We start from the raw sequence: 12,245 nt of genomic DNA, 5'->3' as shown, positions 1-12,245 counted from the left end.
CCATCGCTCTCCCACATATATACATCCATATACATGCAGACCAAGAGGAAAAAATCATTTTCTTAGTGCATGGACCAATCCCTATAATGCTGCCGAGTCCATTCGGTCCATGATGTTCAAAGTTCATTCTCTGTTGGGATGATGGCTGGAGGGAAGTCAGGGCCAGTCGCTGGTGACCTGGAGACATCTAGTTGATGGGCTATAAAAGCATTACATAGCAGGCAACAGCATACAATTGAGTTCACTGGCTGTTTTCCCCTAAAATCAAATCCCCTTGAGGTATACATCGGACTTCCCCATCTTCCCGCATTACCCACCACGTATATCCAGGTCCCTGAGCAAAAGCAATCCCACGAGTGGGTTTGCCTTTACCTGAAGCAGGAATAACCCAGACTGTCTTCCCCAGCAAATTCTTCATATGCACCACGGGAACTTTGTCCCCCTCTACAATATGTAAAAGTTCTGACTGGGCTGGGCCGGCCCTGTTGGCAGATCCTCTGGTGTTGACCAACCAGGTGGCCTTTGGTAAATGTGTATCCCAATGCTTGAAAGTTCCCCCACCCATTGCTCTCAGTGTAGTTTTTAACAGCCCATTGTACCGTTCGATTTTCCCAGAGGCTGGTGCATGGTAGGGGATGTGATATACCCACTCAATGCCATGCTCTTTGGCCCAAATATCTATAAGGTTATTCCGGAAATGAGTCCCATTGTCTGACTCAATTCTCTCTGGGGTGCCGTGTCGCCACAAAATCTGTTTCTCAAGGCCCAGGATGGTGTTCCGGGCAGTGGCATGGGGCACAGCGTATGTTTCCAGCCACCCGGTGGTTGCTTCCACCATGGTAAGCACATGGCGCTTGCCTTGGCGGGTTGGTGGCAGTGTGATATAGTCAATCTGCCAGGCCTCCCCATATTTATACTTCAACCATCGTCCTCCATACCAAAGAGGCTTTAACCGCTTGGCTTGTTTAATTGCAGCACATGTTTCACACTCATGAATAACCTGGGCAATAGTGTCCATTGTTAAGTCCACTCCTCGGTCACGGGCCCATCTATATGTTGCATCTCTGCCCTGATGGCCTGAAGTGTCATGGGCCCACCGGGCCAAAAATAATTCACCTTTATGTTGCCAATCTAAGTCCATCTGAGCCACTTCAATCTTAGCCGCTTTATCCACTTGTTGGTTGTTCTGGTGTTCCTCAGTGGCCCGACTCTTGGGTACATGGGCATCTACATGACGTACCTTCACCACCAGGTTCTGCACCCTGGCAGCAATATCTTTCCACAGTGCAGCAGCCCAGATGGGTTTACCTCTGCGTTGCCAGTTGCTCTGCTTCCATTGCTTCAACCACCCCCACAGGGCATTTGCCACCATCCATGAGTCAGTATAGAGATAAAGTACTGGCCACTTTTCTCGTTCAGCAATGTCCAGGGCCAGCTGGATGGCTTTCACCTCGGCAAATTGACTCGATTCACCCTCTCCTTCAGCAGTTTCTGCAACTTGCCGTCCAGGACTCCATACAGCTGCCTTCCATCTCCGATGCTTTCCCACAATACAGCAAGAGCCATCAGTAAACAAGGCATACTGCTTTTCACTTTCGGACAGTTTATTATATGGTGGGGCCTCTTCAGCGCGCATCGCCTCCTCCTCTGGTGACATTCCGTGTAAGTTTTCGCCACATGGGTCGTGTACATTCAACTTCATCTGGATCTATAGGTGTATCCCCGTTATTCGGCTTGATGTGATAGATCATCTCTACGATGGCTGATTCTCTCAGAGACTGGATGCCTTTGTCTATAGTAGTCCGCTTGGCCGAAAGACTCGTAACATCGTCCTTGTACGAAAACCTTTCTTTCACAGCTGCCAAGAGCCTCCTCCAAAGGCTGAGGGACTTTTTCTCTCTTGCAATTGCTTTGTCAATTCCCCCTTCTCTAGCAAGTGATCCCAGCTGCTTGGCTTCTGTACCTTCTAGTTCGTGACCATCGGCCCCATTGTCCCAGCATCGGAGTAACCAGGTGATGATGTGCTCCCCTGGTTGACGGGTAAAATCTTTTTGCATATTCCACAGCTCGGTTGAGGTCCGAGGTCGAGAAGTTACCTCTTCTTCTTCTTCTTCGTCATGTGAGGATGACTCCTGATCAGATTCTGGACCGGGTGGTGAATTCATTGGTTCTTCATCTCGCTTCACCCTTTTTGCCTCCTTTTTGCTTGTTCTCTTGCGTACAGGGGCAACTGATATTGGTACGAATTGGTCCTCTGGTTCGGCTGCAGTGATTATCACTGTGGTTTGAGTAGCGACTGTACTTGCTGCTGGGGGTGGTGTAGCTACTGTGCTTGGAGCTGGGGTAACCACGCTGTCTGTTGCAATTCAAGTTTGAACAGCTGCTGTGCTTGCCACTGGGGTAGCTGCGCAGTTCATTGCAGCCAAAGTTTGAGTAGCGACTGTCACTTTGCCCTCAGATCCGCCGACATTCTTTTCCTTTTGAAGGTGCTGGATAGTGTTGAACAAGGCCCTGTAAGCATAGGCCAAGCCCCAGCACGTTGCCGTGATTTGTCCATCTCTGGTATGGCCAGAATGACCACACACCTCATTTAAGTGTTTTACTAATTCTTCTGGATTTTGCAGTTGTTCGGTAGTGAAATTCCAAAGTACTGGAGGGGCCCACTGACCTAGATACTTGCCCATACTATCCCACACACCCTGCCACTCATGGCTGTCCAGCCTCTGGGAAAATCTCTCGGTCCTCCTACATCGTCGTTTGACCCCAGACAAGACCCAAACCTGAATCTGCTTAACTCTTGAAATCAGTAGTGGGCAAAACACATTCTGTATGCGTGTTAGCATGGTGATTCCCATCACCATCAGCAAACAAGTATCAACAGCATTAAAAGGCCATTCAAAAAATTCAAAACTCTCAAATGTAAATGGTCTGGGGGGATGACTAGGAGGGTAAAAGGATGTCTCCTTCACAGGTTGAGCACCTGAGAAGGAGAAAAAAGATGTGTAATTGCTAAGCACCTCCATCATATACCTCCCAAAGTATAAAGGTGGTGACCACACTGGGAACATAAGCCAGATCAGTTTCATGATCAATGATTCTATTGTATTACAAGTCATTACCATAAAGTACAATGGGATAAAAACCTTAGCCCAAGCCCCACACTTCAAAAACACTAATACAGCAAATACCGGATGGACGTAAGATCTGATATACTGAAACTGTGAGATCAAGAGGAAAAACCTTGAGAGCCAATAAATCAGCATTGTGACGAGTGACTATCAATCCAGTCAGGTCTGTTCTTATCTCAACCCCTCGTGCCCCACGTTGGGTGCCAAAAAGAACTGTCGTGGTTTAAACCCAGTCAGGTAACTTGTCCACTCACTCCCAGTGAGTGGTGCCGAGCTGACAACAATCGAGGTCCGTGTCCGTCTCCCCCCCCTCGCACCGGGGCTCTCCCCTTCTCCGCTCCCGGAGGAACGGGGAGGAGGATCGAGAGAGTGCAACTCCTACGGGTTGAGACAAGAACAGTCCAGCAACAAATCACCACCGCTACTATCAGCTAAAACAATGATAAGGGAAAATAACAAGGGAAGAGAATACGATACCACCGGCCAAGAAAGCGAGTTCCACCCGGAAGCCCCTGTCCTTCCGGGTAACTCCCAGTTACCCCACCCCACCCCGGGCATGACGTGCTGTGGTATGGAATACCTCCCCGGCTAGCCCAGGTCAGGCGCCCCGTCTCTGCTTCCTCACAGCTTCCCCTCCTCCCTGGCAGAGCATGAGCCTCACAGAGTCCTTGGTCAGGGTAAACATCACTTAGCAACAACCGAAAACATCGGCTTCACCAACACTGTTCTCAAGCTAGAAGTCAAAACACAGCACTGCACCAGTTAACACAAAGGAAAAACATGACTGCTACTGCTGAACCCAGGACACATGCCCTGCGTGGAAGATAGTTTACCATGAACCCAGTCAGTCTAGGCTGGTTCCATACATCTACTAATGCAGAAAGGCAGCTCAAGGTAAACTAGAGAGAGACGTAAACCCCAAGTATTGTGTGTGCTATACTAGATCAGTTTTCCAATTTCTTCTTTCTTTTGTTTTTCCTCTGCAGGAAGTGGAAGAGTTCAGCTTTATTACCCAGTTAGCAAGCTTGACAGACCACCTACCAGTAGCAATGCGTCTCATGGTTTCTACAGGAGAAGATGACCCTTAAAACTGACCAGCTTTGAGAGATCAGAAGAGGGAAATGTTAACGATATTAAGAAAATATCATAGGATAAGAACAAACTGTTCTGGTGCCACGTTAGGAAAGATCAGCAGACCTGACCTGGGCTACTTCCAGAATGTACAAACAAAGGCGGATATAAAAAGGGAAGAAATGGAAGGGGTTGTGGCCAAAAGCCACTGTCACAAGTTGCTCAGGCAACAGGACAGGCCTGTACTACAATGCTTTCACTGTGGACCAAATGGAACCAAGATGGAAGTCCCCGTTCCTTCTGAATCAGTGCCATTCTCAGTAAAACGTGTTTTTATATTAATATATAGCATAATTTAGTTTATAATTAGTCTGTGAGTTAGTGCTGCTGATTTTTTTTTGCATCATTTCCTTGTATAACTAATAAGCTAAAGCTTTTTTTTCTTTTTTAGCCTGTTAAAAGTTGTAGTAGCGTGCTTGTATCAGTAGCATGATCCCACACTGCATGCCGCTTTGAGATAAAATAGTCAGTAAGATACCATGAGGAATATCAGAATGGAAGTGAGTTAAAAAATCAGATACCAGCCAAAGCAAGGCATTCTGGGACTGGCAAATCCTTCTGTCCTTACAGATAGACCTTAAAGCAAACAAACAGAACCTGTATTCAGTTTGCAGACCAGTATCTTCCTGTCCTATTTAAGGATACTTAAAAGATTTGCAATTAAGATGTTAAGAACACAGTTCTACCCTTAGTCCAGCTGTGTTCCCACTGAAATTATGAAGTGTTTTGTATGGAAAACTAATACAGAACTGGGCCTTTAGCTTTCTAAGTGCAAGTTATTCCCTTAAAAAGGGATACAGTTCCCTTGTAATGTCTTTTCTTTCTTCCCCATACATGGAATGGTTCTGAATTATGGTATGGGATGATATGTATGTTACAGTAATGTGAATAGATTTGTGTAATACCATTGGTAACACCAGAGCCAACCTTCTGCCTTAGCTAGAAAGAGTTAAGTGGGAAATAGCTTGTGAAATGCATGCTAGATATAGAGTTAAAATAATTTTATTTTTTTTTTTTAAATGTAGAAGAGTGTATGACTGATAAGGCAGGATAACCTAACAGTTTTTTAAAGGAATCAATCAGGACACTTTAAAGGAAAATGTAGCATGGCTAACTAGAGAGTAGAGAATAGGACTGTGACTCTCACCCTTAAGTAAGTACTGCCTAGGAGCAGAGGGTTTGTTTCTGTCTGTGAGACAGAGTTCTCCATATGTTATGCACTCACAGGCTTTAATAGGGGTCTTTGCCAGCTGATTTGTATGTTCTTTCCCCTGCAGCTCTTTGAATGTGGGGCTCCCTTCTGCCATCTTATCCCTATGACCTGACCTACCCAGCCTCTGTAACCTTAACAAAAAAAAAAAAAAGAAAAGAAAAGAAAAGGCAAGGATCAGGTCCATGGTGAGACTTGGTGTTTCTTTAGGGATTTAAATTCAGAAAGGTTTGTGTTGCTGGGAGAACAAGGAGACCCCCTTGTGTTTCCACTGATACTTAGTTTCTTCTGCCTACTTCCTGTTCAGTTTTAGTGTTATTTCCTCTTACATTATAAATACTCTGAGTTAAAAAGAGAAGAGTTAATCTATTAGTTAGATTTCATTAAATAAACTGCTCTAGTTATGCTGGCCACAAACTCATGAGGATACTCTTGTTTTGGTTTAGACTATACCTGCTAGGAATCATCTTGAGCTAAATCAAAACAGTTTTAAATTAGAAATCCCAGTCTGTGCAGCCTCTGGTACTGGCTTAATTAGCTGCAGTAAACAGTGGAACTTTCATTTAGGTCAGTCTGAGTTTGCAAGTAGAGAAACTCTTTAACAGTCATGAGAGTACTGGACTGACAGTACTACCTAATCCCAAGTAGATAGTAGACCACTGCTCACGCACTCCCACAGCACCTGGTCTCAACATGTTTTATGCCTTGTTTTGCAGTCCCAGCATCCCTTCAGCAGAGACTGACTCTAAACAGTATACTGTGCCAAACCATGGGGTAGTCTGCAAGCGTAACCATGGGGACTCCAAAATGAAACCAGACCGAATTCCCCTTTTTGATAACATTAGGAATTCAAGTTTACAGCATCAGAGACTCAAATGTACTGTCCCAGTGCACCACTAGTTTCCCACTTTGTATGTTTCTCTTTATACAGAGGATGCACATATGTGCAATGTGTTTTTCTGGTTTCTTATCTCCCCACCCAATTCAGGAAAACTGGTACCTAAAATAATGCTTTTAACCCTATTTTCTACCTTGCTTGTGTTTTATTAACCTTTTTAAAAAAACAGTATCCGTAGCAGTTTGTGTGCTGTCCAGCAGCTATTTCTCAATAGTAAGATTAAATATAAGGTACAGTGTTTTTAATAGCTTTCCTATCAATGTAAATTACAATTTGATATCCACTTCTCTAAGTATCAGTTGCAGGAGTTGAATTTGACACTGCATGGTATATAATCCTAAAACTACTGCAAACAATGTTACGTTATTTATGGTAAAACTAACATGGTCTAAATTACTTCAAAATCAGTTCTGTCGCTTTGTACTGACTAAAAACCAGGCACTTTTGTCAGCTTTTTGAGATATGCTGGGAAATACTTTTTCAAATTTGAACTGTGTTTTAGATTTTGAAGTTCTTAGTTTCTCAGTGATCATGAAATGGATAGTTGTAAAATATTCTCTTGATACAATACACGTACATTTAATCAGTGTAGGTAGTTCTTACTAATTTACTGTCTTAAGGATCAGCCTTGCAAGAGCATGATGCTGGGAGGTACAGCATTGTGGCACCACTGTACAGATGCTCCTTGCTTTTGTGCATCAGTCCTGTGCCTTCTGATGCCTTGGTATGCTTCAAGGAGTCACAGAGCTTATGTACTGCTAAACTGTAACAAACAGGCTTTCCTTTCCAGGGGAGCAGCCTCCTGGAGAAAAGCAAGTTTGCCTACATCACTACTACCGGAGTTCCATAGACTGACTGGCAGAGAATAACTCAGACAATGCCTGTACCAGCAGGTATCAATCATTACAAGCCTTAGACAAATAGTGTGTAATAGAATATCTGCATTTAAAAAAAAAAAAAGAAAAAAATTGTGTGTGCGTGTGAAGTGTCAAGGAGAACATGCCCAGGAAATGAAACCCTTGATAGCTTTTTCAGATGTAAATCCCACCTTGCTTAAGGATAGCATGACCCAATTTATTAGTAGGATGCCTTGGGTGATATGGTTTAGTGTGAAGTGTCCCTGCCCATGGCAGGGGGGTTGGAACTAGATGATCTTAAGGTCCTTTCCAACCCTTACTATTCTATGATTCTATGATTCTATTAGAAGTTTGAGTTAGGCTTAGTCAACTATGCTGGTTCCACTTTGTACAGGAATTTCAGGTATCTTCAAGAAGTGGGTGATAACACTGTTCTTGATTTAATAGCTGCCACTCAACAGGGATACTGTAGATGAAGCATCATATGTTTTTATAAAAGCTAGGTAACATCTTCTGTTTCTCATATTCCATTTGCATTTTACAACAGCACTGCTAGAACAAGTGAACAGAATACACAAACAAGGATTGCCAAAAACTAAGAACTCCCAGAACTTTCAAGGATGTCAGGTTCTTACAAAGTCAGTACCTTTCAGTCACTTCAAAAACACAGCCTACAGAACATAGACTCTTGGGCACATCCAGATCTAGTTAATCTGTTCACCATTTGGCTGAGGAACATGTGATCCACCTGCTTTGCAGTCACTGAGGACCAGTAGTAATACCTAGTGTACTACATCAGTATAACCAATTCAAGTGGTGGCCAGCTAGTTTTATTCCATCACAAACTGGGTGCTTAATAGCAGCTGTATAAAGCAACCAAACTGTGCCACAGACTGGCTCCAACATGCAGCCCCCTGAGCTGTGGCCTGCTGTAGAGAAACCCTGGAGAAATCTGCCTGGTGTAATGAGTTTACCTGTCTTGTGCTAGTAGTATGACAAGGTTTTGTCCAGGAAGCATTCAGCCAGCCTGACTAGTTCCTCAGACCTACCTGGGTTTCTGTTGTGGGTTGTTTTTTTTTTTTTAATTGCTTTTGTTTGGTGTTCCCGATTAAGCCAATTGGCTGTCCCCAGTTTGGTCTCTGAGCTACCCTGGGATCACGCATCATCACATCAATGTCAGCATATATCATCAGCTCCGAAATGAAGCATTTTTACCTCCTTTTGACACTACAGGAGAACAGAAATAAAGTTCAAGCACTTTGAAAAACTCCCAATTTTATCATCCGTTGCAATGAGGGTCAAATTGTTACTGAAGGTCTCATTTTTCCATGCTGTCTTGTTTTAAATATACTCTTGATGCTTTTAAAGACTTGTATTATTGCTGAGGTTTAGAAATCCTATATTACTAATAGCATTTTATTTCAATGATTTTTTGGTATTGTATCCTTCTGAAACCTAATGGTTTTATATGGTAAGCACACACCTTTTGACATTCTGTTATATGTGTATAAAAAAAATAAAAAAAGAAATATATTTTCATTGGTTTCTTTACCTGCAAGAAAACCACAACCTCAGACCTGATAAACCCAAGGTATTTTGAACAATAGGGAGGGCTTTTTGTCTTTTATTGGTGCTGAAAGGAATAACTGGCTGATGAAAACAAGACAAGAAAATTTCAAGTCTCAAATGATTCCATGCAGTCCACTTTTTCTGGTTTTGTGATGTGGAGTCTGACATCACTAACAAATCTGACTCTAGGAGTACAGTCTCCCTGTGCTATACCTGTTGTAGTGAATCTGCAGAAAATAAAGGCTGAAAGAAATAAATGCTTTTAACTCTCCCTCCATGGCTCAAACATGTCCCCTCAGAGATACCCTGCTCAGTGCTTCACAGAGGCTTTCACAGTGCCTGCTGTTGGCTGCAAACCTGAACCTCCATCTCTCCACCGGGGACAAGGATATCCACTCTGCATTGCATTCTGTTGGTGTTTAATATAAGGCCACTTCACAAGAACAATTTCTTCTTATGCAGTTGTACATCTTGACATCTCAACAGTTACCTGGTCCCTGAACTAATGAGAGCATGTTTTTATCTTTATACTGTTGAAGAAAGGGGTTGATTGAAGAATAGGATGGATTGAAGAATGGGGTTGATTGAAGAATAGGGTGGATTGAAGAATGGGGTTGATTGAAGAATAGGGTTGTAAATAAGTAACTTCAAGGCCGTTAGGCTTTGGTAGCAACTATAGAGAAAAGGAAATGACTGAGATAAGCTTTGCCAGAACCGCCTGATGGTTGCTGATATGACGATCCTAAAACAATGTGATGAAGAAATAACCACCAGGGGTCCCAAAGCCCACTACCACATTTTAGTGTGCATGCGGGAGGGATTCTCTAGAAGTATGATGCATGCAATCTAATGAATGTGTATGTTTAAGGGCAATATAATCACAGCCTGGTTGATGCTTGGATGAGACACACTTGGAGGAGCTATCCCCCGTGTCTCCCGGCACCACAATAAAGAATACCTGCTTGTCAACTTAAACATTGTTGGCAAGCTCCTGGAGATTTCTCTGAATCAATTTGGTGACCCAGGTGGGACACTCTCTACTCAGCTGCAGGACCCGCTGAGGACAGGGCTCCCTAGGGCCCCCAGGAAAAATTTCCCCGGAGGGACCCCTTGACTCACTCAGATCACTGTGGGAGCAGACAAGGGCCATTGCCATCATTGTAAAGGTATTCTTTTGGTTGTTTTATTTTATGGCATTCCGTAAGGCATATGAGACGTCCTATGCAGGAACACCAATTAGTGTTCCATAAGGCGTAGGAGATGCCCAACGCAGGAATGCGGGAATGTGGTTAGTATTCCATAAGGTGTACACAGGAATAAGAAAGCCTTCTGTAAATTGGGATAGAAAAATCTCGTAGGTAAAGGTGTATACCCAGCTGCTAGCATCCGTTTGGTATACAGGTATACGTTCTGAATTGTTCTGTAAGGCATAAGAGATGTCATATGCGGGAACGTGGTTGTATTTTTCTGGTATCTGACCCAATTTCTGAAAACCAGTATTTGATGCTGTGCTTGAGTAGTTAATGAATGGCAAACCGTTTTTATTTTTATCGTTCTGATAATTAGTATTTATATACTTGACATACGTTTTTGCTTTTTCAGGAAAAATGGCTGAAAAATGGGACTTTGACTTATAATATGTTGTTGCAGTTAATGATATTTTTAAGGCGGCAAGGAAAATGGGATGAAATAATGTATGCAGATATGATTTTCACATTGTCATCCAGAGCGGCAGAAAGAATGTGGAATAAATAGAGCACCACCTGATCCTCTGATTCTAGCCTTAGAAAAGGATAGAAAAAGACTGAAACCCAAATTAGAAAGATGCTGTTCAGGATGTGACATAGGTGAAATGTATCTGAAAGTGAGAAAAAGGGAGGAAGATAGTATAGAAGATTATGTCTCCCTGAGATTTGCGACACAAAACCCGCAAGGTCCAATAAATCCGGTAACCCCTGCTGCAAGTCCTTCTGATTCTGATGAGGAGGAAGGAATGAATAGTAATGATAATAGCAGAAAAGAATTTAAAGGTACCCCGATCACTGATCGTGTCCGTAGTAAAATGGGACCCGTGACACAGGCACCTTTAAGGGAAGCAATGGGACCAGAGGGACAAACCAGAATAAGAGTAAATTTTTCAATGGGAGACTCAGGTTCTTGAAAACAGATTGTGGAAAATATCAAACCAATCCAATAGGAGTAGCAAAACAATTCAAATTGATTGTCAAAAGTCAGGATCCTGACTGGAGAGATATAGACTTAATATTAGATGCATTAACTGAAACCGAAAAGCAACTGGTGATAAAAACAGCTTGTGCTCAGGTTAATGCCCAAATAATCACTGGTGTATTAGCAGGAAGAATGGAAGAACATGTTCCTTTGACTATACCAGACTGGGACTATGGCTGTGATCTGGCAGATTATGCTGCTTTAAAGCGATATCAGAATCTCATTGAATTTGGAATAGAAAATGCGATACCAAAAGCCGTAAATTGGTCGGTTATATTTGAAATAAAACAAGGACTAAAAAAAACACCGACTGAGTTACCAGCTGGGCTTAAACCGTGACGATACCACACAGCACTCATCACGACAGGCAGCCAAGTACAACTTCTCACCCTGGAGATCTGCCTCCTCATTGGGAAGAAAATATACATACTACATCCAGTGAACTCACCACTGAAAAGTTTTGATAAAACCCTAGGAAGTAACTCATAAATAGCAAATGGAAAGCAAACAAATAACAGGAAATCAATTAGTAAGAATGCCCACAAATCTGAAGCTCTGATGTACAACTGGTTGAAAGAATCTTGTTCACGTTAGCAAGACTGGATAAAGATTAATACCATAAATTGAATAAACATACTATATTTAGATTTCTTTCAACACCCAGTATGGCTTTTTCTTCACATAATTACTGGCAGACATCTGATGATAGCATCTGAAGGCTTGGTATTTTACCTGGAAAGCAGAAGTGGGTTTTACCCAGTATGGAGCCATTGTGCAATTTATCATCCCAGAGGGGACTATGTCAATATCCCAAGAGGAAAGTACGTCTGTGCCTTGCCAGATTTTACAGGCTCCAGCTGCACTCTATAGTAGGTAGAAGTGCTCCTTACTTGCTTACTGAAATCCATGCTGCAGAGAAGCAGGAAAATTGTAAAAAAGAAATAGTTCAGCATTCTTCGGAAGTTCTCACTAGCTTCCTAAGCTGAATACAGAACTTTTATATAAGGCATTAAAAGGAAAATTCTATTTTGAACAAAATAATGCCTACCTTGCCTGAACGTTGTCACCACTTCACTAAGTATAGTGAAGTCACTTGAAGACATCTGGTTCAGTTGGATATCACAAACAGAAGGAACACCTGGACACTTCTCCATTTCTGAAGGGGAGATGATAATTTTTTCACCACCCTCTGCTTGAACATGAACAGGAAACAGTTTCTTCCA

At 42.7% G+C, this 12,245-nt stretch overlaps 1 protein-coding gene across 1 annotated transcript in view; it reads left to right on the top strand.

Moving 5' to 3' along the window:
* The window catches only part of LOC133264135 (sphingomyelin phosphodiesterase 3-like), a 79,384-nt gene extending 73,039 nt beyond the window's left edge, over positions 1-6,345 (top strand). Inside the window, exon 8 of the mRNA XM_061444062.1 lies at positions 4,115-6,345. Within this exon, the coding sequence (XP_061300046.1) occupies positions 4,115-4,216 (102 nt within the window). The 3' untranslated portion in view covers positions 4,217-6,345. The remainder of the gene's footprint in view (positions 1-4,114) is intronic.
* Positions 6,346-12,245: the final 5,900 nt, after the last annotated feature.

Source organism: Pezoporus flaviventris, unplaced genomic scaffold (genome assembly GCF_033815535.1).
Source record: "Pezoporus flaviventris isolate CSIRO_AGI_PZ_B2104156 unplaced genomic scaffold, CSIRO_AGI_Pfla_v1 ptg000650l, whole genome shotgun sequence".
Taxonomy (NCBI): domain Eukaryota; kingdom Metazoa; phylum Chordata; class Aves; order Psittaciformes; family Psittacidae; genus Pezoporus; species Pezoporus flaviventris.
This window is presented reverse-complemented; position numbering and strand designations above follow the sequence as displayed.